Source organism: Cokeromyces recurvatus (assembly GCF_025118155.1).
Source record: "Cokeromyces recurvatus strain NRRL 2243 chromosome Unknown BX663scaffold_22, whole genome shotgun sequence".
Lineage (NCBI taxonomy): Eukaryota > Fungi > Mucoromycota > Mucoromycetes > Mucorales > Mucoraceae > Cokeromyces > Cokeromyces recurvatus.
In genome coordinates, this window is record NW_026251408.1 from 42,326 (window position 1) to 64,668 (window position 22,343).

At 32.4% G+C, this 22,343-nt stretch overlaps 8 protein-coding genes across 8 annotated transcripts; 2 read left to right on the forward strand and 6 right to left on the reverse strand.

The window, feature by feature from the left end:
* The first annotated feature begins 33 nt into the window (after positions 1-33).
* Positions 34-756, forward strand: BX663DRAFT_516837 (uncharacterized protein). Its single transcript, XM_051528645.1, has one exon. It carries the CDS (start codon positions 52-54, stop codon positions 730-732), a length of 681 nt encoding a protein of 226 aa, XP_051380534.1. The 5' UTR covers positions 34-51; the 3' UTR covers positions 733-756.
* Positions 757-2,016: 1,260 nt separating this feature from the next.
* Positions 2,017-3,776, reverse strand: BX663DRAFT_516838 (uncharacterized protein). The gene is made up of 2 exons (XM_051528646.1): positions 2,953-3,776; positions 2,017-2,886 (listed from the first exon to the last, which is right to left on the reverse strand). Exons 1-2 carry the CDS (start codon positions 3,390-3,392, stop codon positions 2,238-2,240), a joined length of 1,089 nt encoding a protein of 362 aa, XP_051380535.1. The 5' UTR covers positions 3,393-3,776; the 3' UTR covers positions 2,017-2,237.
* A 3,407-nt stretch (positions 3,777-7,183) lies between these two features.
* Positions 7,184-7,405, reverse strand: BX663DRAFT_418382 (uncharacterized protein; the record flags this gene model as incomplete). The annotated part of the gene is made up of 1 exon (XM_051522372.1): positions 7,184-7,405. A coding segment is annotated over one exon (222 nt), but the record flags the coding sequence as incomplete, so codon positions are not given.
* Positions 7,406-11,396: 3,991 nt separating this feature from the next.
* BX663DRAFT_488182 (uncharacterized protein) lies at positions 11,397-12,103 on the reverse strand (the record flags this gene model as incomplete). The annotated part of the gene is made up of 2 exons (XM_051524793.1): positions 11,397-11,952; positions 12,021-12,103. The coding sequence occupies 2 exons, from the start codon at positions 12,101-12,103 to the stop codon at positions 11,397-11,399; spliced, it is 639 nt and encodes a 212-aa protein (XP_051380537.1).
* An 801-nt stretch (positions 12,104-12,904) lies between these two features.
* BX663DRAFT_488183 (uncharacterized protein) lies at positions 12,905-13,910 on the reverse strand (the record flags this gene model as incomplete). The annotated part of the gene is made up of 2 exons (XM_051524794.1): positions 12,905-13,727; positions 13,828-13,910. 2 exons carry the CDS (start codon positions 13,908-13,910, stop codon positions 12,905-12,907), a joined length of 906 nt encoding a protein of 301 aa, XP_051380538.1.
* Positions 13,911-14,045: 135 nt separating this feature from the next.
* BX663DRAFT_488184 (uncharacterized protein) lies at positions 14,046-14,909 on the reverse strand (the record flags this gene model as incomplete). The annotated part of the gene is made up of 2 exons (XM_051524795.1): positions 14,046-14,715; positions 14,824-14,909. The coding sequence occupies 2 exons, from the start codon at positions 14,907-14,909 to the stop codon at positions 14,046-14,048; spliced, it is 756 nt and encodes a 251-aa protein (XP_051380539.1).
* A 62-nt stretch (positions 14,910-14,971) lies between these two features.
* BX663DRAFT_516851 (uncharacterized protein) lies at positions 14,972-17,263 on the reverse strand. Its single transcript, XM_051528647.1, has 4 exons — positions 16,518-17,263; positions 15,605-16,416; positions 15,339-15,526; positions 14,972-15,256 (listed from the first exon to the last, which is right to left on the reverse strand). The coding sequence occupies exons 1-4, from the start codon at positions 17,199-17,201 to the stop codon at positions 15,087-15,089; spliced, it is 1,854 nt and encodes a 617-aa protein (XP_051380540.1). The 5' UTR covers positions 17,202-17,263; the 3' UTR covers positions 14,972-15,086.
* A 2,508-nt stretch (positions 17,264-19,771) lies between these two features.
* Positions 19,772-21,981, forward strand: BX663DRAFT_516855 (glucose-6-phosphate isomerase). Its single transcript, XM_051528648.1, has 3 exons — positions 19,772-20,576; positions 20,732-21,088; positions 21,166-21,981. Exons 1-3 carry the CDS (start codon positions 19,863-19,865, stop codon positions 21,757-21,759), a joined length of 1,665 nt encoding a protein of 554 aa, XP_051380541.1. The 5' UTR covers positions 19,772-19,862; the 3' UTR covers positions 21,760-21,981.
* The last annotated feature ends 362 nt before the right edge of the window (positions 21,982-22,343 follow it).

Consider the following 22,343-nt stretch of genomic DNA (forward strand, 5'->3'; position numbering starts at 1 on the left):
GTTAGATTTTTATATACAAATGTCCTTTTCTCTTTTATACATGTATTTACGATGAACACAGTATTCCATTATAATAATAAGACAACAACAAATACTACTAAAGAAGAGTATTATGATAAAGATATCCTTATAGATTATCAACCAAATATAAAAAGAAGAAGACAAAGACTATCATCAAACAATAAAGGAAAACTGTTTATGACAAATGATTCAATTATCGATTATAATAATGTAATATACAAGCTTGAATATGACATTGATACAGGACTTATTAAACGACCCTCTTGCTATTATGATGAATCAACAAATGAGACTCATTATCATATACCAATAACGATGAGCGTTATTCGGTCTGTTATTTTGAAGCAACATTGTAAAATAAATAAACAAGATGAATTAGAATGGTTTGAAGATGGTTTAAAATGGTTATCAGAGCAACACAGTATAAAAGATGACGACGAAAATCAATATAAATATTGTATTGAATTTGATAATAATGAGAAGAAGAAGAGTATAGTAACAAAGGAGGAATCATTACAGAACTTTGAACGCGCTTGTGAAGCTTATTTCGGCATTCCTTTAAATTTATGTGAGGATCATTGGGCAGCAAAATATCTACTAAGTCAAGCAACTAAAGGAAAATGGCTACGTCGTATGATTTTAGTAAAAGGATTATCGTTAAAGAAACTAAAATTTAGAATTATCAAAAAGTGGTTTTGTTTTAGTTGTTAATAAATAAAAAAGTACTTTACATGCATATATTAAAGTTTGAATTATATATTATCTTTTTTTTTTTTTTTTTTTTTTTTTTTTTTTTTTTTTTTTTCTTGATGTGCTTTTATATTTAAACTCAATGAAGGAAATGATTATGATTGGCACAATTATTAGGCACAGAGGTTTTTTTTTATGTGCAGCAGTAGAGTTCACTACAATACTAATTACTTACTTATATTCTCTTCTTTCTAGTACAGACAGTACAATGGATATTGTGGCAAAAGAACTTTCAATCTGTCGTTTTTATTTTTGTTTATAGTCTTTTTTAGGAAAAGCGGTATTGTCGCAAAGGTTTTTTTTTTGTAATTTTATTAAAATTTTTTAGAGAGATTCTTTATAATTTTGTTATAGAACAAGTTCTGGATATAAGCACAAGTAATATTAAAAAAGATAGATTATATAATATAGGACGAACTATAAGCCTGAACATATAATAATAAAAGATATCATATCTTTTGTACATTCTTTGAAACTCTATTTCTTTCTTCTCTTTAAAGCCATTATTCCTCTCAAACTGATCAAAACCTAAAGAGCCTTGTTATCATGATCATCATAAAAAAAGAGCTCAATTGTCATAATACAGTAGTAAGAAAGCTTACAGCCTAACTATTTAAAATGCATAAACCACCAAGAATATCTTGTGAAATTACAATTGAAAAAAGCGTTCCACAACACAGCTAAAAGGGAACATCCTGTAAAACTGTAAGAAATAAAACCGCTGTATAAAATGACATTTTTTATATTATTGATACAGTCAAGCTTATGGAAATTGGCGTTTTCTTAAAAATAATTGGCCTAAAGTCAAAAATAAATGCCCACTTTCGAAAAAAAAAATTATCACAATATTAAACTATTTTTGGCAGTTTGTCTAAAATAAATTGTCCATAAAAAGGAGACTAGTTTGGCCGGACATTTGAGGCAACTTTGACCAATTTCTGGTCAAATAAGTCACAAAGGTTCTTCATTAAAGTGTTCAGGAAAATGCTTTATGAAATGCTAAATGAAACTGCAAATGTTCAGCTGGAACATCTTCACTTCCTTCAACGCCCCTTGAGATAGGAGCTTCCACATCAGTCAACTCGCTTCTTCTGACTCTATTTTTCAAAGCTTTCCGAAACTGCCCAATAAGGTTGAGCTCAGGTGAATAGAATGAGAGATATACAGGTATATATTCTCGTTCAATAATTACAGGATTAACAATATTATAAAATGACAGTAGACAAGTAATAAATATACTTTGTAACGGTTATCAAATGTTCTTATTATAAATTCAAATGTATGGATTTATATATAATACATCTTATGATTGGTAAGTTGTATGTCTTCCTTTAGTGAATGTCATTAGTCATAACAATATATGTGTTTGCCATGAGACAGAAAAGATGACATTAATTAATTTAAAATAGACAGTATTTTTTTAAAAAGAAACTATACAATAGTATATACTCATTTATGATTATTTACTAGTGGCCAAATCTCAAAACACATCGGCGTGTGCTGTCTTGAGCTGTATCAATCATGGCATCCAAACTCACTAGAGTTCTTCTGTATCTTTCTTCAATTATATCGGGTTGCTTGGATTTTCTACAGAGGCTCCAGAAAACGTCACTGACCCCAAGGAGTTTTTTGATATTGATCATAGTGAAGAGAGAAGGTAAATCATCCAGGGATTGAGGAAAGCGAAAGTGAGCAATTTCAATAAAGGTATATATGCCCTTGGCAGTTAATTGTTGAAGGTAAAAAATGATATTGAAACCATGTATCTGAAAGGCAAGAGCACCATCAAGCTTATTTATATCAATGGCATTTCTAGTGAATATTGCCAAACGGAGCGTGTCCAGACATAATGACTTGCTACAAGAACCTTGTAGGGTTTTGGCCTCACCATAACCAACACTATATCCAAATGACATCTGTCGTTTTTCACTAATTACTGCATCAGGTCGATTTTTTCCTTTTTCCATAGGGATAGCATTAGTCCAGCGAAGATGAATGAGCCGGTCAGGATCGCTTATGAGGCAAGACAATAGGGGATCGAAGTACGTACTCCACAACTCGCTTTCACTAATTTGTTTGTAGTCATTTAAAGGTCTTGTTGGGAGTTTTTGAATCCTTAACTCGAAGCCCCACAACAAAAGTCAGTAAAATCATAATTTTTATAAAGTCCATCAAACTTACAGGTTGTTAATACCATATAGAAGCCGTTTTTGGCCATAATTCATCTGAGAAGCCAGAACTGTAAACTCCGTAATTGCTTGTTCTCTTGTTTTTTCTGCTAAGCTGAGATCCGTAAGAGTATTGGTGATTGTCATAAAATGGTTCGAGGGAAAGTCAAGGCTATGGTTTATTATCTTTTGTTCAAGGAAAGCCGTTAGTTGCTGCAGTGTTTCCAAAGAAAAAACCTTTTCTGCAATCTCGCTATGTTGGTCTTTGCAAAGAAAAAGAATGTGGGTCAAAGACGCGAGTTCATGCACGTAGGATTCCACTGGTAGGGTCTTGTGTTTCACGAGGATTTCGCTAGTAGCAGCTTGGTATTTGCGGAATAAATGGCTAATATTAATATCCTTGAACATCCATGGATTATCGTTTGTATCTTCTTCATTTACAAAGTTATTCATGACACTGACTAAATAGTCCTTCACTTCAATCAACAGGGTATTAGTGAGACTTGTTGGTTCATTGGGAGCAGAAGAATCATCAGAGATGTCAAAAGCAGAGGAATAATCAGAGACCTCAGGAACAGAAGAATTGCTAGAAACATTAAGAGCAGAGGAATTGCCACTAGACGCCCCGTTGCTTGCAGCAGTGGTTTGTAGAGATTTGAGTCGTTGTTCAGTCACAATGTCGATAATCTCGCTGCAACCCAATTCAGTTTTAAGTAATGTACACTATTTCCGGAAATTATTCATTCATAAAAAAATAAAAAATCGTTCACAAAAAAATTAAAAAATAGTTCACAAAAAGATTTTAAAATTCATTCGTTTTTAGTGAACGAAATAAACGAAATATTAAACTGGCTTTCGATTCAAGCAATCATTAAACTTATCAACAGAGTAGCGGCAGAAACCTTGAAGGTCACTGAGCAAAATATTGTTGCATAAATCTCGGATTCTTGATGTCATTGTCTCTTCCTCCAATAACCTTTCTCGCTTAAGTTTACTTTTGACTACTGACCAAAATTGTTCAATAGGGTTCAATTCAGGTGAGTAAGAAGGAAGATATATGCAACGATATCCACGACCTTCAATATACTTCTGTATATCTTCGTGTTTATGAATGGGGGCGTTATCCATTACCAGATAATAGTCCTTAAATTTTGGATGTAAATCCATGACATCTAAACAGCTAGCAATGAAGTTAAAATAATGACCAGTAACTGTGCCCCCTTTCGTTGCTTGTTTAGGAACAGGTTTACTTCCCTCTGCTTTTCTTTTTTTATTTGGAGCATGAATTTTTGGTCGTCTTACTCTAACATTAACTATGCCATGTGCACATATGGCTCCTAGTATAGTTGTTGTTTTTGCCCTAGTTTTAGGTACAACAACTACAGCCCTTTTTCCTTTTCTAGACCAAGCTACTGATCTCTTCATGTTAATATGAAACGCAGCTTCATCTATGAAAACGCAATTGCTGAAATAATCCATATCAGTTTCAAGTATCTTTTTCACCCAGTGGTACCGCTCCTCAATTTTTTCAGGGCTATTTCTTTCTATTGAGTGGAAATGATCTCGTTTCAGGGTGATATTGCATTTCTTGGTTACAAAGTTATGAACTGCTGATTTTTTTATTTCAATACCGGGGAATTGACTAGTGAGACCTTCTATCATTTCTTCCAATGTAGAAGATGACTTTTCGTCAATGAAATTGATCAGAAACTGTTTATGTTCCTCTGTAAGAATAGGAGGTCTACCAGCTTTTCTACCACTTCCAGTTTGTCTCAGACTCATTTCTTCATCCCCAGCAAGCTCTGCTTTCTTTTTCCAAGTTTGTGCCGTACTTTGAGGCACTTTTATTTCCTCAGCAGCGGCACGTACACTCATCCCTTTCTCATAAATAAGGTAAAAAAAGTAGTTTTTGACTTCAGGCTTATAAGTTCGATATATTCTTTTATTTTCATTGTTATCTTTTTTTTCTTCGTCCTTCGTAACCACTTGTTCAATCTTGGCAGGTTTTTCAGGTGGCTTCAAGTCCAAGTACATGTCGTAATTAGTAACATCCTCAAGAGGATATTCTAATTCATCAACTTCCATCTCAAGAACTGCAACTGGTTCGCCTTCTTCATTACGAAGGTTTCCTTTACCATCTTCATGTATAAATTGGTCCATTGTTAAAAAAAAATTATTTTCGAAAAATGAACGAGATTATTTCCTACGAGTAATCAATTTTAAAATCTTTTTGTGAACTATTTTTTAATTTTTTTGTGAACGATTTTTTATTTTATTTTTTAATGCATTTTTTTTTTCTTTTGTGAACGAAATTTTTATTTTTTTATGAACGAATAATTTCCAGAAATAGTGTATTATCGTCTTTTTACTGATTAACGAGATTTTTTTTTTGACAGAGCACAACTGGAGAGATTCACAGCTTATCGGTATTTTTCCCCAATTCTCTATTTTTTACTTGCTTTATTTCACACTATTATCTTTGATCCTATTTCAGTGTTTATAATCAGTCTGGGATCGTTCAAATAAAACTGGGACACTCGTCTTAATTTGAAACAAAGTAACGTTTTTGGTATATAAAGAATATACAGTAGGACCTCGAAATAACGATATAAATATAACGATAAATCTTGAAATAACGATATTTTTTTGAGAAATTAAGGTTTACCAGCCAAAATAACGATACTCTTGAAATAACGTTGTGATATTTTTTTTTGAAAATATCGTTATATTACTAATTTTTTCTGTATTTTTATTGGATAATTTGAAATATCTGAGAATGAATGTTAATTTCTTTTAAAATAATCAGCATTTAGGGTTGTTTGTGTGGTTCGATTAGAGTATTCTTCATTTCTAATATCATCCATGAAGGCCATAATATCGACAAGAAGTTGTACTTGAGAATCATTTTTCGGGATGCAAAACTCCAGGAAAGCATTACCAGCAGTGAGAAGAACTTGGGCTCTGGTAGAAGTTGATATTTCTTCTTCAATTTCTTCTACATCGTCGGTATCTTCATCAACTCTTTGTTCAACCTCTTCTAAATCTACTGAAAAGGCGATACCAGCATCTTTAATACCAAAATTTTCATAGGCAGGAAAAAGGTCAACGGAATCATCTTCCATATCCATTAACTTCATAGACTCTTCAATTTCGCTATTAACTCCATCGCTCTGCAATTCAACAAGCTGCTCGTCTACAGCGATCTCTTTATCGAAAAGCTTGGTATGGTTATCGCAGTTTTTGATTGTTTCTGCAGATACATTGTTCCAAGCAGCCTGGATGGTTTGCATTCCAGTCAATTGAGTTTGGTGAAAGAAATTTTTCTTTTTGTTATCTCTAAGACTAGGTGGTAGCAACTGGAAGTATCGCTCAACCAAAGAACTATCGCGAATGATAGGATTATCATGATTTTTTTTTTGACTTTTTGAGCAGCACAGTACTTCACTGATGCTCTGATGTATTGGATTTTCCTATAAATTATCATTAATTACTTCATTATAATAACTACACATCATTTAAACATACTTGTATTGCTTTTTGAAGGAAGCAATAATACCAGCATCTAAAGGTTGCAATTTCACATTTGACAGTTTCAAACTGGTATCATGCACGGATGCATTATCCAAAAGCACAAGAACATTTCTGTTTGCTTTTCTCATTTCATTGTTGAATTTTTTGAAATAGTAGCTGAAGATTTCCTTGTTCATCCAAGCATTTTCGTTGTAGAAATAATAGTTAAAGCCATACGTCTCGGCTATATACATTGGTGCAATCAGTCTTACTGATCGAAATGGAATATCTTTTCTTGTATTTACCTGATTTTTTTTAAACGATTGAGGCTGTTTAGCTTTACCGATGATTACAGGCTCCACTTTTTCACCTTCTGCACTATACATAAATCCAATGGTTAACCGATCTTTATTGACCTTAGATCCAGAGACCTCTTCTAAAGAAATAGTTTTCTGTGGTGCTTGACGGTAAAACAACCCGGTTTCATCGAAGTTGAAAATGTCTTTGAGAGGATACTTGGTAATTTCACCTCGAATACGGTCAATTTCCGTTAAAATATGATCGCTTGTCATGTCCACCGAACCAGCCTCGCCGTTCATGATTCTGCATTTGAGGCCATTGCGTTTCATAAGGTTATCCAACCACCCATTGGAAAACGCTGGCATTTCATAACCATTTAAGAGTTCGATATGTCTCCTGCAGTAGGCCTCTGCTTGCAATCGTAAAGAAAGACCGTTGATTGCAAAGTTTTGCTTCTCCATATCAGTAACAAATGTTACGAGCTTACTTTCCAATTCCGGATATTGAGCCTTTCGTAAGTTGAACGCTTTCAACTCATTAGTAGTAAGAAGTTCAAGCGAATCATACCCCTTAAGGATACCGTTAATAGAAGACTGGGCAGGAACTTGGTCTAGAATGAACTTATCCTTTGCCCATATGCAAAGATCATTCTGCGAAATTTTTGGACCTTCAAAATATCGGTGGCATATTTCGAGCTTTTCTTCATTACTGAAACGAATGCGCTTTCCAACAGTTGGTGCTTTGTTTGAAGCTGTTCTTTTGGCAATTAAAGATCTAGATCTATTGAATGTTATGGAACTATGTCGAATGTTTCTTTCATTGCTTTTCTTGTTGAGTTTATAAGTCATTTTGTATATAAATGATTGAATAAAAGGTTAATTACTTTAAAACATCACTTAAAATAACGGTTGACTAAAAAGGAAATCAAATGTCACACACAATTATTTTGACGGTTTATTGACTGCTTTCTATAACGATAATCTTGAAATAACGATATTTTTTTTCGATTTTTTTGATATCGTTATTTCGAGGTCCTACTGTATCATTTTTGAAGATGTAAACGAGGTAAAAGGTAAAAAAATAATGTTCATCTGGAAGGCGGTGTGGACTTGCAGGTGGTTAGTAGCCAGAGAAGACTTGCTAGAGGAAACCTTGGTTTCTTCGTGTGAGATTGGAGGCGAATCCCCCTTGTCACTGGTGCGATGAATGGTTCTTGGATGTACATGCATTGGGTTTCTTCTGCACACGTGTAGAAGTTGCAATGGGAGTAGTAGTCAGAGAAATTCTTGCTAGAAAAAACTCTTGTTTTTTCTTGTAAGTTTGGAGACAAACCTCTCGACGTTACCAATGTTATGACGATCTGTGTTCATCATCCATTTGGGTTTCTCCCTTGCTACATTTGAACATACATTAATCATTAGACTTGTTACTAATTACACTTTTTCTCTCACCACATCCCACTTGGTTCAACCTCCATCCTAATCCTATTCAAAATCCTAATACAATGGTCATCCAATATGATATGAAAACAGAAGTACCTACAAAGCCAAATACTGTCAATTAGTGGAACTTGTACTGGTATCATAGTAATGCTAATCCTCGCCCTCTATTCGCTTTATCGTTAATCCTGTAATTATTGAACGAGAATATATACCTGTATATCTCTCATTCTATTCACCTGAGCTCAACCTTATTGGGCAGTTTCGGAAAGCTTTGAAAAATAGAGTCAGAAGAAGCGAGTTGACTGATGTGGAAGCTCCTATCTCAAGGGGCGTTGAAGGAAGTGAAGATGTTCCAGCTGAACATTTGCAGTTTCATTTAGCATTTCATAAAGCATTTTCCTGAACACTTTAATGAAGAACCTTTGTGACTTATTTGACCAGAAATTGGTCAAAGTTGCCTCAAATGTCCGGCCAAACTAGTCTCCTTTTTATGGACAATTTATTTTAGACAAACTGCCAAAAATAGTTTAATATTGTGATAATTTTTTTTTTCGAAAGTGGGCATTTATTTTTGACTTTAGGCCAATTATTTTTAAGAAAACGCCAATTTCCATAAGCTTGACTGTAGCTTATCTATTCTTATTCTTTTGGAGAATGTATGAACATCATGCTCTGTTGTGTAACTGCATTTGACTAGTTTTGGCTTAATTTCTTTACAAGAATGCTCAATAAATTCACATGAATAAAAATACATATAAAAAAAGTAAACAAACTTCTTTTTTTTTCTTACTTTCTTGCTTACTTTCAAAAAAGATAGTAATGCTTTACTACATTCAAATAAAAGGCAAAACTTATCTCTAAAGTATTAAAAAGAAAAAAAAAAAGACAAGTAGAAAGGTAGGAGAGAAGATTTAACGCAAAGTAAATTAAAAACGCCAAGATTAAACTTTAATAACTTCTCCTTTTCGTTTATTTTTTTTTTCTCCTGAATTTTACTATAAAAAAAAAGTACATTTTTCGTTTTTTTTCCCTTTTTTTCTCTTTTCTTTTCTTTAGCTTTTTTTATTTTTCCTATTCTTCTTTATTTTTACTTGAAACTATGGGTAGACATTGTCAGGGTTATGAAGTGTGCTCAAGTCACATAGCTTGGCTTACTTGAGAGTGTAGAACTGTCCGTTTATAACATGGCTAAAGGAGAGGGCCTAGACTCTCTTTTGGTTACTACATGCATATCCGCCTTCACCTTGGGTTATTGCAACCTTAGATAATTGATGGGACCTTATCGAATTTTGACTGCTCAAGTTTGATTTATTTCCAAAGGAGGAGGGAAATAAAAAGGATACTTGGGGTTGGAAATTGTAAACCTGTTCCTTTTTTAGGGAGATTAGCGTACTCTTTGTCTGCACCATTGAAAGGGCTTATCTCAAGGTTTAGTTTTTCTGTTTTTCTTTTTGGAGGTTTTTCCTTCTTTTTATTTTTATCTAGTTGCTGTTTATAAAATAAAAATAGATAAGGATGCACAGCTTACGTTTCTGACCGTGGTTTTTTCATCTATTCATTTAGTTGAAGAATCCCAGCTTGTATTTACTGTTAAGTCAAAAGTAGATGCTAGGGGTCAAAGAAGGGACATTCTCAGGTAAACAATAGTCAAGTCGTGCACTTCATGTATCTGGATTTCTTCCACTTCGCCACGCTACAGGTCAGAATGTTTAGCCCGGCTTCCAATGAAACTTACATCCAACTGTATTTTTTTATTGGGGTAGGAAGTGAGGAATCCTATCTTTTTTTTCTAGCAAGGCTTGGGTCAGGTTGGTACTTTGCCAAGTGTCTACTAGTTGAAATTGGACGTTTATCTTTCAAGTAGAAATTTAGAGGGAGAAGAAAAAATTACAGCCCGTATCAATTTGTTTGTGTATGGGTTGTAATATTATTTTTGGGATTAGATATGCTTTCACCTTCTCGTGGTTAATCCTGTTAGTATCAAGTCTCTTCTACTAAAGAGATTTGAGAACTAAGAAAAGCATCTTTTTTTATAATATTAATAAAAATGAAAAAAAAAAAACTAATTTAATAAAAATCGTTCTATAATAAAGTTGCTTCTCTAATAATATTTAATAATTAAGCGTATTATTCTTTTTTTTTTATAACAAAAGTGGTGAAAGACTCTAACAGCACAGTGTATAAATATTAAAAAGATTATTGTATATTTTCCCTAAGATTTCTTTCCTCTCAAGGTAAATTCCATTTGGTTAAATAAATCCAGCATCACTAGAATGTACATTGTCATAATAAGACTAAAACTAGCCAACATTCATAATGAGCATTCATAATCTGATTGCTGTACAAAAGACTGTTCATCCTCAGAGAATAATTTGAAGTTGTTTCAAGCCTTGCCATCATAACTATTCATTATTCTATCTGGAAGCAATCTAACTTTGGTTTTCCAACTAGTGATTTTTTTTTCAACAAAAAAATGAATATGTACATACAAAAGACATAATGATTCTTAATTAAACCGTTATTCTCTTCCATGATTCCGTTCATCAAATAAAACTTATTATCATCCTTATCCACAAAATGTATAAATACTCTTACATTATTAACTCTTATTTTGGTATAATTGAATAGAACTTAACTCTTAATAAACTATATTAACAACTCTCGATGTACTTCTTCTGTCTGTTTTCTTTTATTTTTTATTTTTTATTATATTCTTACCTGTAAACCACAACACCTTATTATTTTATATCTTTCGATTCTTTTGCTCTCTTCTTTTTCCCCTCTTGTCTCTTGGGAGATCTTTTATTCTTACAACTACTTCATAACTGGCTCAGGCAACACAGCATATTTCGTCGCTACATGCTTATTGCCAAAAAAAAAATACTATACAATTGTATCTATTACGATTCAAATAAAATTATAATAGAATCTTTTTAGAATACGGCAAAAAGATATCTTATATCATAAATTATAAACATTGAATGATAAAATATATAATAAGAATATACATAAATGTATACATATTATATCACGTAGTATATGTTTCATTATATTTATCTACGTTATTTCAAGTACAATAGGTACATTAATTATAAAAAAAAAGTAAAGTCATATAAATTTATAAAAGAAAAAGAAAGAAGCTATTTATATTTATAAATTCAACAATTAATATCCTAGAGCATTATCATTACCACAATAAATAGTCCTATTCAGTAGCTTTCTTTTCAATTTGAACAATTAAACTATCAAATTTGTTAAGTTTTTTATCGATTAATCTGCTTGTTTTTCTAGCGATATAAAGTTGAGTCTTTTGCTTGTTATACTGCGTATGTATTTCTTTGAATAAGTTTTTCAAGTCCTGCTTTAAGTTATCCATCTTTGATATATCTGGTGAAATAGAGCATCTCCTATTGTATTCGCTAACTGTCTTTAAAGCATGCTGATATCTTGTTTGGATCTGTGCTTTCTTAGAGTCAATTTCGTTAACATATTTTGTCAAATCATAACTGAGAGTATTGTATGTACGTGTTTCCTCAACAGAGCTTGCACGAATAGCTAGCTTAGTCTCAAGGTCTTCTATTAGGTGTATTAAAAACATATGCTCATCTGTTATGTTCAAACTCGTTTCATGTAACGCTTTAGCTTCTTCTTTTTCTTTTTCCGGGTCAACTGTGCTCAAATAAAGAGTTTTAAAAGAATCATTATGACAATCATATTTACAAAGAGGACATAAAGTTGTTACGTCAAAGTGACACTGAATGCTAATATATAGTTTGAGCTGATAATTAATTATAATATAGAATCAAAAGCTTTAAATTGTTATGCAAACCATGTTTTATCAAAGACATGTCCACAAGTTAGAGATACTGGCTCGGTAATATTTTCAATACAAATGCTACAAATAATTTGCATTTCTATTTTGTTTAAGTAAAAGAAAAGAAATTAAAAAAAAATGATTTCTTATATTTCATGTATAGAAAGGCAAGTATTTATTTTTTTTTTTTATTTTTTAAGCAGTAAGTGTAAATCAACTCCTACTTTGCTCTCTTTCTTTCTTTCTTTTTTTTTTTTCTTTTTTTTTAAGTTATATTCTAATTTACTATGATAAATTCTAGTTCAAGTTCATTCTTTCCAAATTTGATTTATATTTATCATTAATATGAATATCAAGTGTTATTTTATCGAGATGTTATGTAAATCATCCTACTGTTAACTCATTCTATTTCTGTATTTTATCATACCAAAAGTTTTTTTTTTTTTTTTTTTTTTTTTTTTTTTTTTTTTTTTTTTTTTTTTTTTTTAAGCCAAATAAAGTCAATTTTGAACATGTTAATATGCTTTTATGCATTTCCACAACGGCTTTATATATGTAAATAATTCAATCTGATATTTAACAGTATTTGTAATATATGCGTCATTGTCTATGGAGTCATTTATACATTGAATAATAGCATATCTATCTATTTAAGCAATAATATTTTATAATGAAGATAAACAGCCTTGCTACTTTGAAATATTTTTTTTTCTAATTATTTCAATTTATTTATATGTTATCTGGTTTAAACTAAAGAAGAAAAAGAAAAATGAATAAAGCTACAGATAACTTTTAGTTTTATATAAACAGGTTACTTGAAAGAAAGGTTAATAAAATGATTATTTTTTTTTTATTATATAGAATATAACATAGCTTTAAATTATAGATTTTATTTTTATTTATTCAGTTGTATTAGTCACATTATTTCTCGGTTCCATGAATAAACTCTCAATCCTTTCTCTAGAATATGCACGGTCAAATGTAGGTTGTGGTGGTGGCGGTAGTGGCAATGGTAGTGGTGGTGGTGGAGCCATACGTCTACCAAATCTCACATGCGGAAGTAATTGACAAAGACAATTTGTACACATGTTTGTATGATTCACTTCTTCTTTGAGAGTTTCAATACTTATTCGTAAAGATGAGTTCTCGTGGGCTAGCTTTTTTATATCGTCTTCTAACTTTTCATTTTTACGTACATGTCCACATATGTCTTTCATAAGCTGCGTATTTGCTATCTTGGATAAGTCTGTATCTTCCTTTAGCTTTTGATTCTCCTTTGTTAAGGAATCATTTGCGCTTTTTAATTTAGAGTTACGTAATTTGTATATCTCATTTTCAGCAGTTAAAGCCTCATCACGAATCTTGAGTTCTCCATTTTTATTGCGTAAGGTTTCATTCATCATTGCAAGACTTTGATTAGTACGAGCAACTGCTTCATAATTTTTGCTACAAATATAGTTGTTGGCCTTCAGCTGTTCGACCTCCCTGAGGGTAGGTTGAAAAGCTTCTTTAGTGGCTTCAATTGTATTGTTAAGTTCAGCGATCTGGTTGACCATTGTATTGACAATTTGTTGATGTGATTTTAGGTCTAAGAGTGTTTTTTCCGTCTTTTGTGAGGGAATAGATGAGGTCGAATTAAGATAAATTCTATGTAGTTGTTCTTTTGAACTCTGACATTTGCAATTAGGACATAATTGAGTCACTTCAAAATAGAGCTCAATACTGTATATATATAAGTATGTTTATATGTATATAAGAATGATGAATATACGTTATACAGAATGTATATATACATATATATGTATATATTTCTATAACAAACCATTGCTTGTCAAATACATGTCCACATCTTAAAGAAACGGGTTCTTTTATTTTTTCAAGACAAATACCACAAATTACAGTCATCGTTATTAATAAATAAATAAATAGTAATAATAAAAAAAATAAATAAAAGGTCAATAGAGATACATGTGCCTTATATACAAGTATATATTATGCTTCCATAGAATGGTTTATTGTTATAAACTTTTTTTTTTATTATTAACCTCTCTTGATTTGTCCCATTAATTTGTTAAATTTCTTTATTTTTCCATAAACAAGGCTTCTTCTTATATTGACGACTTTAAACTGACTTTCTAATGATTGATAATATGTATCCAAATCCTTGAAAGTCTGTAAAAGATGCTTTTGTAAATAATTGATAGAGGGTTCTTTATTATTACTAATCTCGGCGTAAACAGTCTCATATTTCACTCGAAGATCACTTCTTTCCCTTATAATCTCATCAATACTCTCCTTCAGCTTGCTTTCAATATCCTTTTTCTCACAGACAACTTTTCTTAATGTTACCAATTCATGTTGAAGGCTCATCATGATACTCTTCATCTCAACACGCTCCCTTTCAACATCTTCGTGCGCCTTTAATAGGTTCGTATAATGTTGGACCAAGTCACTAAGAATCCAAATTTCTTTCCTTTTCTCTTCATTATCCAATGAAAGCCTTTTCATCTCTAACTGGTGTCCCTCAAGTTTATCTTGAGTTGAGCTCAAATTTGTTTTCAACGTTTGGATTTGATCTGTGAGTTCCTTGATGTGTTGTATCTCAAATGGATCGTCTGTAGTTAAATAAAGACGATGCTGATTTACATATGAACGTCTACAAAGAGGACATACTCGTCTGGAAAATGAGAAATGGGACCATGATTGTAAGCTATATTTATTTATTTATTGAATAAATCTGTCCCTCCCTCCCTCCCTCCTCCTCTCCCTTTGATATAATTAAGATATTCATATATATATATTTTTATGATAAATAAACCATTCTTTGTCAAATACATGTCCGCATTCTAAAGCTATTGGCTCAGTTACTTCTTGAAGACAAATACTACAGATAACATTTATCATTTTCTTTATTCGGCTATATATAAATGTATGTATATTGAAAGAAAGAAAAAAAAAGGATGGAATGAACATAAAAAAACAGACGATTTATTTTATATATAAAAACAAACGAAATAATAAAAAAAAATGTGATAAAAAGGGAATTTTCTATTTCCCTTCTTCTTATTTTTTTTATCAAACTTAAGTCCAGACATATTGAGGTCCTCCACCACCTTCGGGAACAGTCCAATCAATATTTTGTGAAGGATCTTTGATATCACACGTCTTACAATGAATACAATTTTGAGAGTTAATTTGGAGTCTCTTTTCTCCAGGTTTATCTTCATTATCGACATATTCATAAACGCCAGCTATGTATAATATAAACTTAATATATCACTTGTGCAAACATTCTTATTACATATAAATACATATATATGTCTTAAGACTTACCAGGACAGAATCTATTTTCTGGTCCATCAAAGATTGCTAAGTTTCTTTCGACAGGAACATCTTTATCTCGAATACGCAAATGAACAGGCTGATTTTCTGCATGATTTGTGCCTGTACGTGAAACATTAGTCAACAAATCAAAAGAAATAACGCCATCAGGTTTAGGGTATTCAATAGGTTTACATTCACTGTATATAAAAAAAAAATACATGTTGGATATAAATAAAAGATATATATACACATATGCTTTTGATATAAATATTTACGCAGCTGTCTTCATGTATTCCCAGTCTGCTTTTTTATGCTTAAAGGTCCATGGTGTACGACCCTTTAATAAAAGCGTTTCAATACCAGAATAAATCATACCACCCCATAATCCTAAAGGTGTATGGAAAGAAGGAATACAGTTTCGTACTTCATGTAGTTCTTTATAAACCCAAGAATTCTTGATATTTTCTTCATATGTATCCAATAAAATAGGTTGATCTTCTACTGCATCATCACCAAATATTTTTTCAAAGGCAGATTCAGCAGCTAACATACCAGATTTCATTGCTGTATGTGTACCCTTGATCTTGGGAACATTCAAGAAACCTGCTGTACATCCAATTAAGGCACCTCCTGGGAATACTAATTTGGGAATTGCTTGATAGCCACCTTCGTTAATGGCTCTTGCACCATAAGAAATACACTTTCCTCCTTCCAAAACTGACTTCACACTGGGATGATGCTTAAATTGTTGAAATGTCTTGTAGGGATTTAAATAAGGATTACTATAATCTAATCCTACCACGTAGCCTACTGCCACCAAATGACGATCTGCTTCAAAATGATAAACGAAACTTCCACCATAGGTATGCATATCAACAGGCCATCCTACTGAATGAATTACACTACCTGGTTTATGCTTTTCAGGTAAAACTTCCCATACTTCCTTAAGACCAATACCATACTTTTGAGGTCCACTCTCCTTTCTTAAATCAAATTTCTTAACCAATGTTTTGGTGAGTGAGCCATGACAACCTTCTGCCAATAATGTCACCTTGGCTTGAACTGCCATACCTCTTTCATATATATCCTTTTTTTTAAAAAAAAAAAAGAGAGAGATGACATAATTTTAGTTTACAAAATATTGCAACAACAGCGTGGGAAAAAAAACCCTCTCTTTCCCCTACTTACTTTCGGTTCAAAGTTTTTATCCAATCCAACATCATTCAAGTTTACACCACGTACATTTCCATTTTCATCATAAAGCACTTCACTTGCAGCAAATCCAGGATAAATTTCAACACCCAATTCTTCTGCCTGTTCACCAAGCCATTTAACAAAATTACTCAAGGATACAATATAGTTACCCTTATTATTCATTTGAGGAGGATGAGGCAAAGGTATAGCCATCGTGGGCGTCAAGAGACGCATGGCATCACTAGTAACAGGTGTATTTAAAGGAGCACCTCTCTCTTGCCAATCTGGTATTAACTCATCTAAGGCTCTAGGCTCAAGGACAGCTCCACTCAACGTATGAGCACCAATTTCACCAGCTTTTTCAACTACCATCACACGACATTCTTGATTTCGTTCATTAGCTAATTGTTTAAGACGAATAGCAGCAGCAAGACCAGCAGGACCACCACCAATAATGACAACGTCAGTTTCATCTTCAAACTGCTCACTACGACGTGGGTCATCCTCTGGTAATTCAGACCGATCAAAGGGAAGCCAGATGGCTTGAGGTCTTGAGGTCGAAATGAGGCGTACACTATTTGTTGTTAAACGAATTGCCGTCGATGGTTGAACAACAATCGAATGACGGACATGTGGCAAAATGGCCCTTATACGTTGTGATACTATTGTTCTAAACATTTTGAGTAGAAAAAAAAATGTAAGAAAGAGTGAGGGGGAGGGTGGGAGGGTGGGAAGGAGAAGAAGAAAAGACGGGTAAAAAAAAAAAAGTTCCCCACATTATTATCTCCCTTTATTGTTCATCAAAGACATAATAGTTAATCCGGACATAATTGGCGGATTTAATTTGTTGACTTTAGCCAATTAAATTGATGGTTTTGATTGAGTAAAATATCTACTTGTGTCTAACTAAATTAGACGCTTCGATTTCTTTTATCGTCTTTGAGTCATTCATGATTCAAATATGATTAAAGCTCTATTTGAGCATATAATAAAATGAATACTGTACTTCACATGTCAGATCAAGAAAAGGAGAAATATATCTTCAAATACTAAATTAATTACCGTAATAACCATTTGATGAAGTTAGTACCAAGAAGAAGTGGGGAATTTCTTGAGAACTCTTACCATAGTGAAAGTAATCAAGTTTAAAAGAGTATATTATATATTGTAGACCAGCGAATAATCTAAGCAAAATTAGAGGAATTGTTTCGTATAAAATACCCGGCTTTCTATGTTGACTGGAAAGATAAGATTAAAGTAGAAAAGGGATAAAAATCTGCCATAATGCTAGGCATTTGCATATTTAAACAGACAATAGTGTGATACCGGGTAAACTATTAATTTGGATAAAAGATGTAAAAAGCTTCGGGATACCATTAGTTTCGTTTATATTTATAATACCCTTTGTATATACAAAAATAAAGCAACTGTGAGTTTCGTTTATAGTACTTGATAAAATTACAAAATTTTCTTCCATTAATAAATAAAGTCTTTGAATGATATACATCTTCCTTTAAAACTGAATTAATAATTGTTTTAGAAACTTCACTTATTCTACCTTGAATTGCTTCATTTTTTTTTTTTTTTTTTTTTTTTGTGAGCTTATCACTACTGAAAAAAGCTTTGATCTTGAACCAACGCTTCTTTATTGAGTGAGTTCAAAAATGGTGAATAAGGTAATAAATAGAAGCGCTTAATTTCCCCCCTTTTTTCAGCATAAAATTGTAATGAACTAGTAGTATAGATTGTAGCAATATTCGTAACAATATATTTTGTGTGGATCAAGCGTATCTAACACATAGAAATATGAACAGCTCCATGAATAAAAATAGCTCCTAAAATAATAATGGATCCACATTTTTTGATTTGGTACACCTCAATGCTTACAGGTGTAACCCCTTTTCAGACCATCCATTATACAAAAATACACAATTTTCAAGATATTCAACATTCGAATCTCTATATTTGAGTAGCCATTCTTTCCTTTGACTCAAGAATATCTTTATCATTGTGCTTCACATTAATAGGGTGAACTCTTGTAAAATCTAAGATTCATAAACTTATAGTCTGTAGTTTTGCTCATATTTAAACCTTACACTCCTTGCACAAACAACCGTCCATTAAAACAAAATTTGTCGCTAACGAGCTCTTGATGAATTTAGTTTTCTTACATTTTGTTTTCGCCAGTGAAAGTTATTTTTTTTTATCTTTCTCCTCTGTATCCGCCTCATACACAGCAACCCATTTCTACGCTGCTTCTGAAGTGAATTCTCATAATTCAAGCAAGCTCAGTAATGTTTTCAATAACATATGGTTGTCTCAACTGGACAAAAACGCACACACACACACACACACACACAGTAAGCTGATCCTCTGTGTATCTTTTAAGAATCTATTTTTGCTCTTTGATCATTAGAGAGCTAGTGATTAAATTCTGTTTATCTGTTGTATTATCTATTCACTTTTTAAAGGATATTATTATTGACACTATAAACTTTAGTATCCTTGTCTAATTCAGTATTCTGGCTTTCTGGAGCTTGTTTCAATACATAAAGATCCAGAAGTAGAGTGATGTTATATTTGTCATATTTAGCTTCCATCATGTCAACTACATCCACTATTATTTTTCCCCTCTACCGTCTCTCTGAATAATAAAAAAAATTATTGCTGTTCATTTCAAAAATAAGGTCAAAAAAAAAGTATCGACAACAAATAAAATGGAATAGATTTTGTAATAAAAGCCTTTTTAACTGTTGTTGGTAAAATATATAACGAATTAATTTCTTGAATTCACGTCTTGTAAAACCTTCCCCCTTCCTAAGAAACGAACTATAAAATTTGGAGGGGCAACAAACCTGGGAGAATTGATAAAAAAAAAAAAAAAAAACTCGACTACAATTAAAAAAAAAAAAGACTATTTAATTAAGTTATCTATTATAATGAAACTTATCAATTTAATCAATTCGAAAATTTAAAACGCTAAAATTATATCACAGATAGGATCTTTTCGATTAATGATAAAAAAAAAGATCTGTTTGGCTTTCTTTTTTTTTATTTTGTTACTTTTTTCTTTTTATGCGGTAGTATAGGCATACGTGTAACATTAGAATATCATTAGTAAGTAACTGAAAGAAAAAGGCTTAAAATGCATAATTTTTTGTACTTTCTTGATACAAATTATTGTGTGAAACAAATAAAAGGGCGGATTTATAGCGGACCAAAAATGAGAAACCCTTGGACTTAAAAAAAAAAAATTTTGAATAAAAAAAAGAGCTATTTTTTTGTAACTCGACTCTCTTTTTTTTTTGTTTTTTCCTTTATTATTTCATACTAGTAAAAATGGTTTTGGCCAACAAGTTGAACACCTGGAGTAAGCTCCAACAATACTATGATGCTGAAGGCAAGAACCTTGTCATCAAGGAACAATTTGATAAGGATTCTAAGCGTTTCGAAAAATACCATCGCGTTTTTAAGGGTTCTAATAAGACCAACACTTCTATCTTATTCGATTTCTCAAAGAACCTTGTTAATGATGAAACTCTCAAGTTGTTGGTTGAATTGGCCAAGGAAGCTAAGGTTGAAGAATTGCGCAATAAAATGTTCAGCGGTGAACACATTAACTTTACTGAAGATCGTGCCGTCCTTCACGTTGCTCTTCGTAACCTTTCCGATAAGCCTATTTATGAAAATGGCACTGATGTTATGCCCGAAGTTCGTGAAGTCCTTGCTCACATGAAGGAATTCTCTGAAGCTGTTCGCTCTGGTGAATGGAAGGGTTACACCGGTAAGCGTATTACTGATGTTGTTAACATCGGTATTGGTGGTTCTGACCTTGGTCCTGTTATGGTTACTGAGGCCCTTAAGCCTTATGCTCAAGAAGGTTTGAAGCCTCACTTTGTTTCTAACATTGATGGTACTCATCTTGCTGAAGTCCTCAAGTCTGTTAACCCTGAAACTACTCTTTTCATTATTGCTTCCAAGACTTTCACCACTCAAGAAACTATCACCAATGCTGAATCTGCCAAGGAATGGTTCCTTGCTGCTGCTAAGGATGTAAGTATTTATTTATATTACCAAATCTGAATATTTATAGTTGCTCTTTTATATCTTTATATATTTATCAGTTTATACTAAAAATTTTTTTTTTTATTTTTTATTTTTTTTTAATTCCCTGTTTCATATATGGATATATTTTTTTTTTACTATAGGCCAGCCACGTTGCTAAGCACTTTGTTGCCCTTTCCACCAACACTGAAAAGGTAACTGAATTCGGTATTGATTCCAAGAATATGTTCAAGTTCTGGGACTGGGTTGGTGGTCGTTATTCTCTTTGGTCCGCTATTGGTCTCTCCATTGCCATCACTATTGGTTACGACAACTTCGAAGAACTCCTTCGTGGTGGTCATGAAATGGATCAACACTTTGTTAACACCCCTCTCGAAGACAATATTCCTGTCTTGATGGCTCTTATTGGTATTTGGTACAACAACTTCTTCGGTGCTCAAACTGAAGCTATTCTTCCCTATGATCAATACATGCACCGTTTCCCTGCCTACTTCCAACAAGTAAGTAATTATTAGATTTGAATAATATGATGACAAGTAAGTATATAATAGGCTAAACACACACATACAATCTATAGGGTAACATGGAATCTAACGGTAAGTACGTTTCTCGTTCTGGTGAAGAAGTCCAAGCACAAACTGGTCCCATCATCTGGGGTGAACCCGGTACTAATGGTCAACACGCCTTCTACCAATTGATTCACCAAGGTACCAAGCTTATTCCTTGTGATTTCTTGGCTCCTGTTGAAACTCAAAACCCCATCCGTAAGGGTATCCATCACGATATTCTTTTAAGTAACTTCTTTGCTCAAACCGAAGCCCTCATGGTCGGTAAGAACGAAGAACAAGTTCGTGTTGAAATGGGTGCCAAGGTCCAAGAAAACATTGTTCCTCACAAGGTCTTCAAGGGTAACAAGCCTACCAACACTTTCTTGTTCCAAAAGTTGACCCCAGCTACCTTGGGTTCCCTTATCTCCATGTACGAACACAAGATCTTTGTTCAAGGTGCTATTTGGGATATTAACAGTTATGATCAATGGGGTGTTGAATTGGGTAAGCAATTGGCTAAGGCTATCTTGCCTGAATTGGGTGCTCCTGGTGAAGTTTCTTCTCACGATGCTTCCACAAATGGTCTCATCAACTACTACAAGCAAAACAAGAAGAACTATTAAATTTTATTGTAGAATATTATAATCATGCATTTTCTGTTCCCCTATCTCTCTCTCTTTTTTTTTTTTTTCAGTCTGTTAAATAAAATTTGCATATATCTATAGCATATTCCATAGACACGTGAAGTTTCAGAAGATACTTGTAATGTTTACATAATAATTGATTATGTAATATTTTAATTTTAGCCGAACATAATATTTTCAAAAAATAAAAATAAAAATTAGACATATTATTTACATGCTATAGCAATAAATTCATCAATATTTATATAAAAGTTGTTTTTTGACTTTACCAAATATTCTACAGCATTTTTTTTCCTTCCTTCTGTGCATGAAATATCTACATGCTTGTTTTTTTTTTTTTTTTTTTTTTTTTTTTTTTTTTTTTTGAATAACTGAATTCTAATAGTTAAGCCTTTTCATATGGGACATTCTTGATATGTGCCTACTTTGAAATTAACGTTATTGCTTCTTTGATTTTTATATACCCCACTTTCACTTTCTTAGTGTACAAAATGGTTTTGTAATTCTTCGTAAATTCTGTGACCGTCAAACGGATCATGTAATGTCAGTGCACAACAAGCATT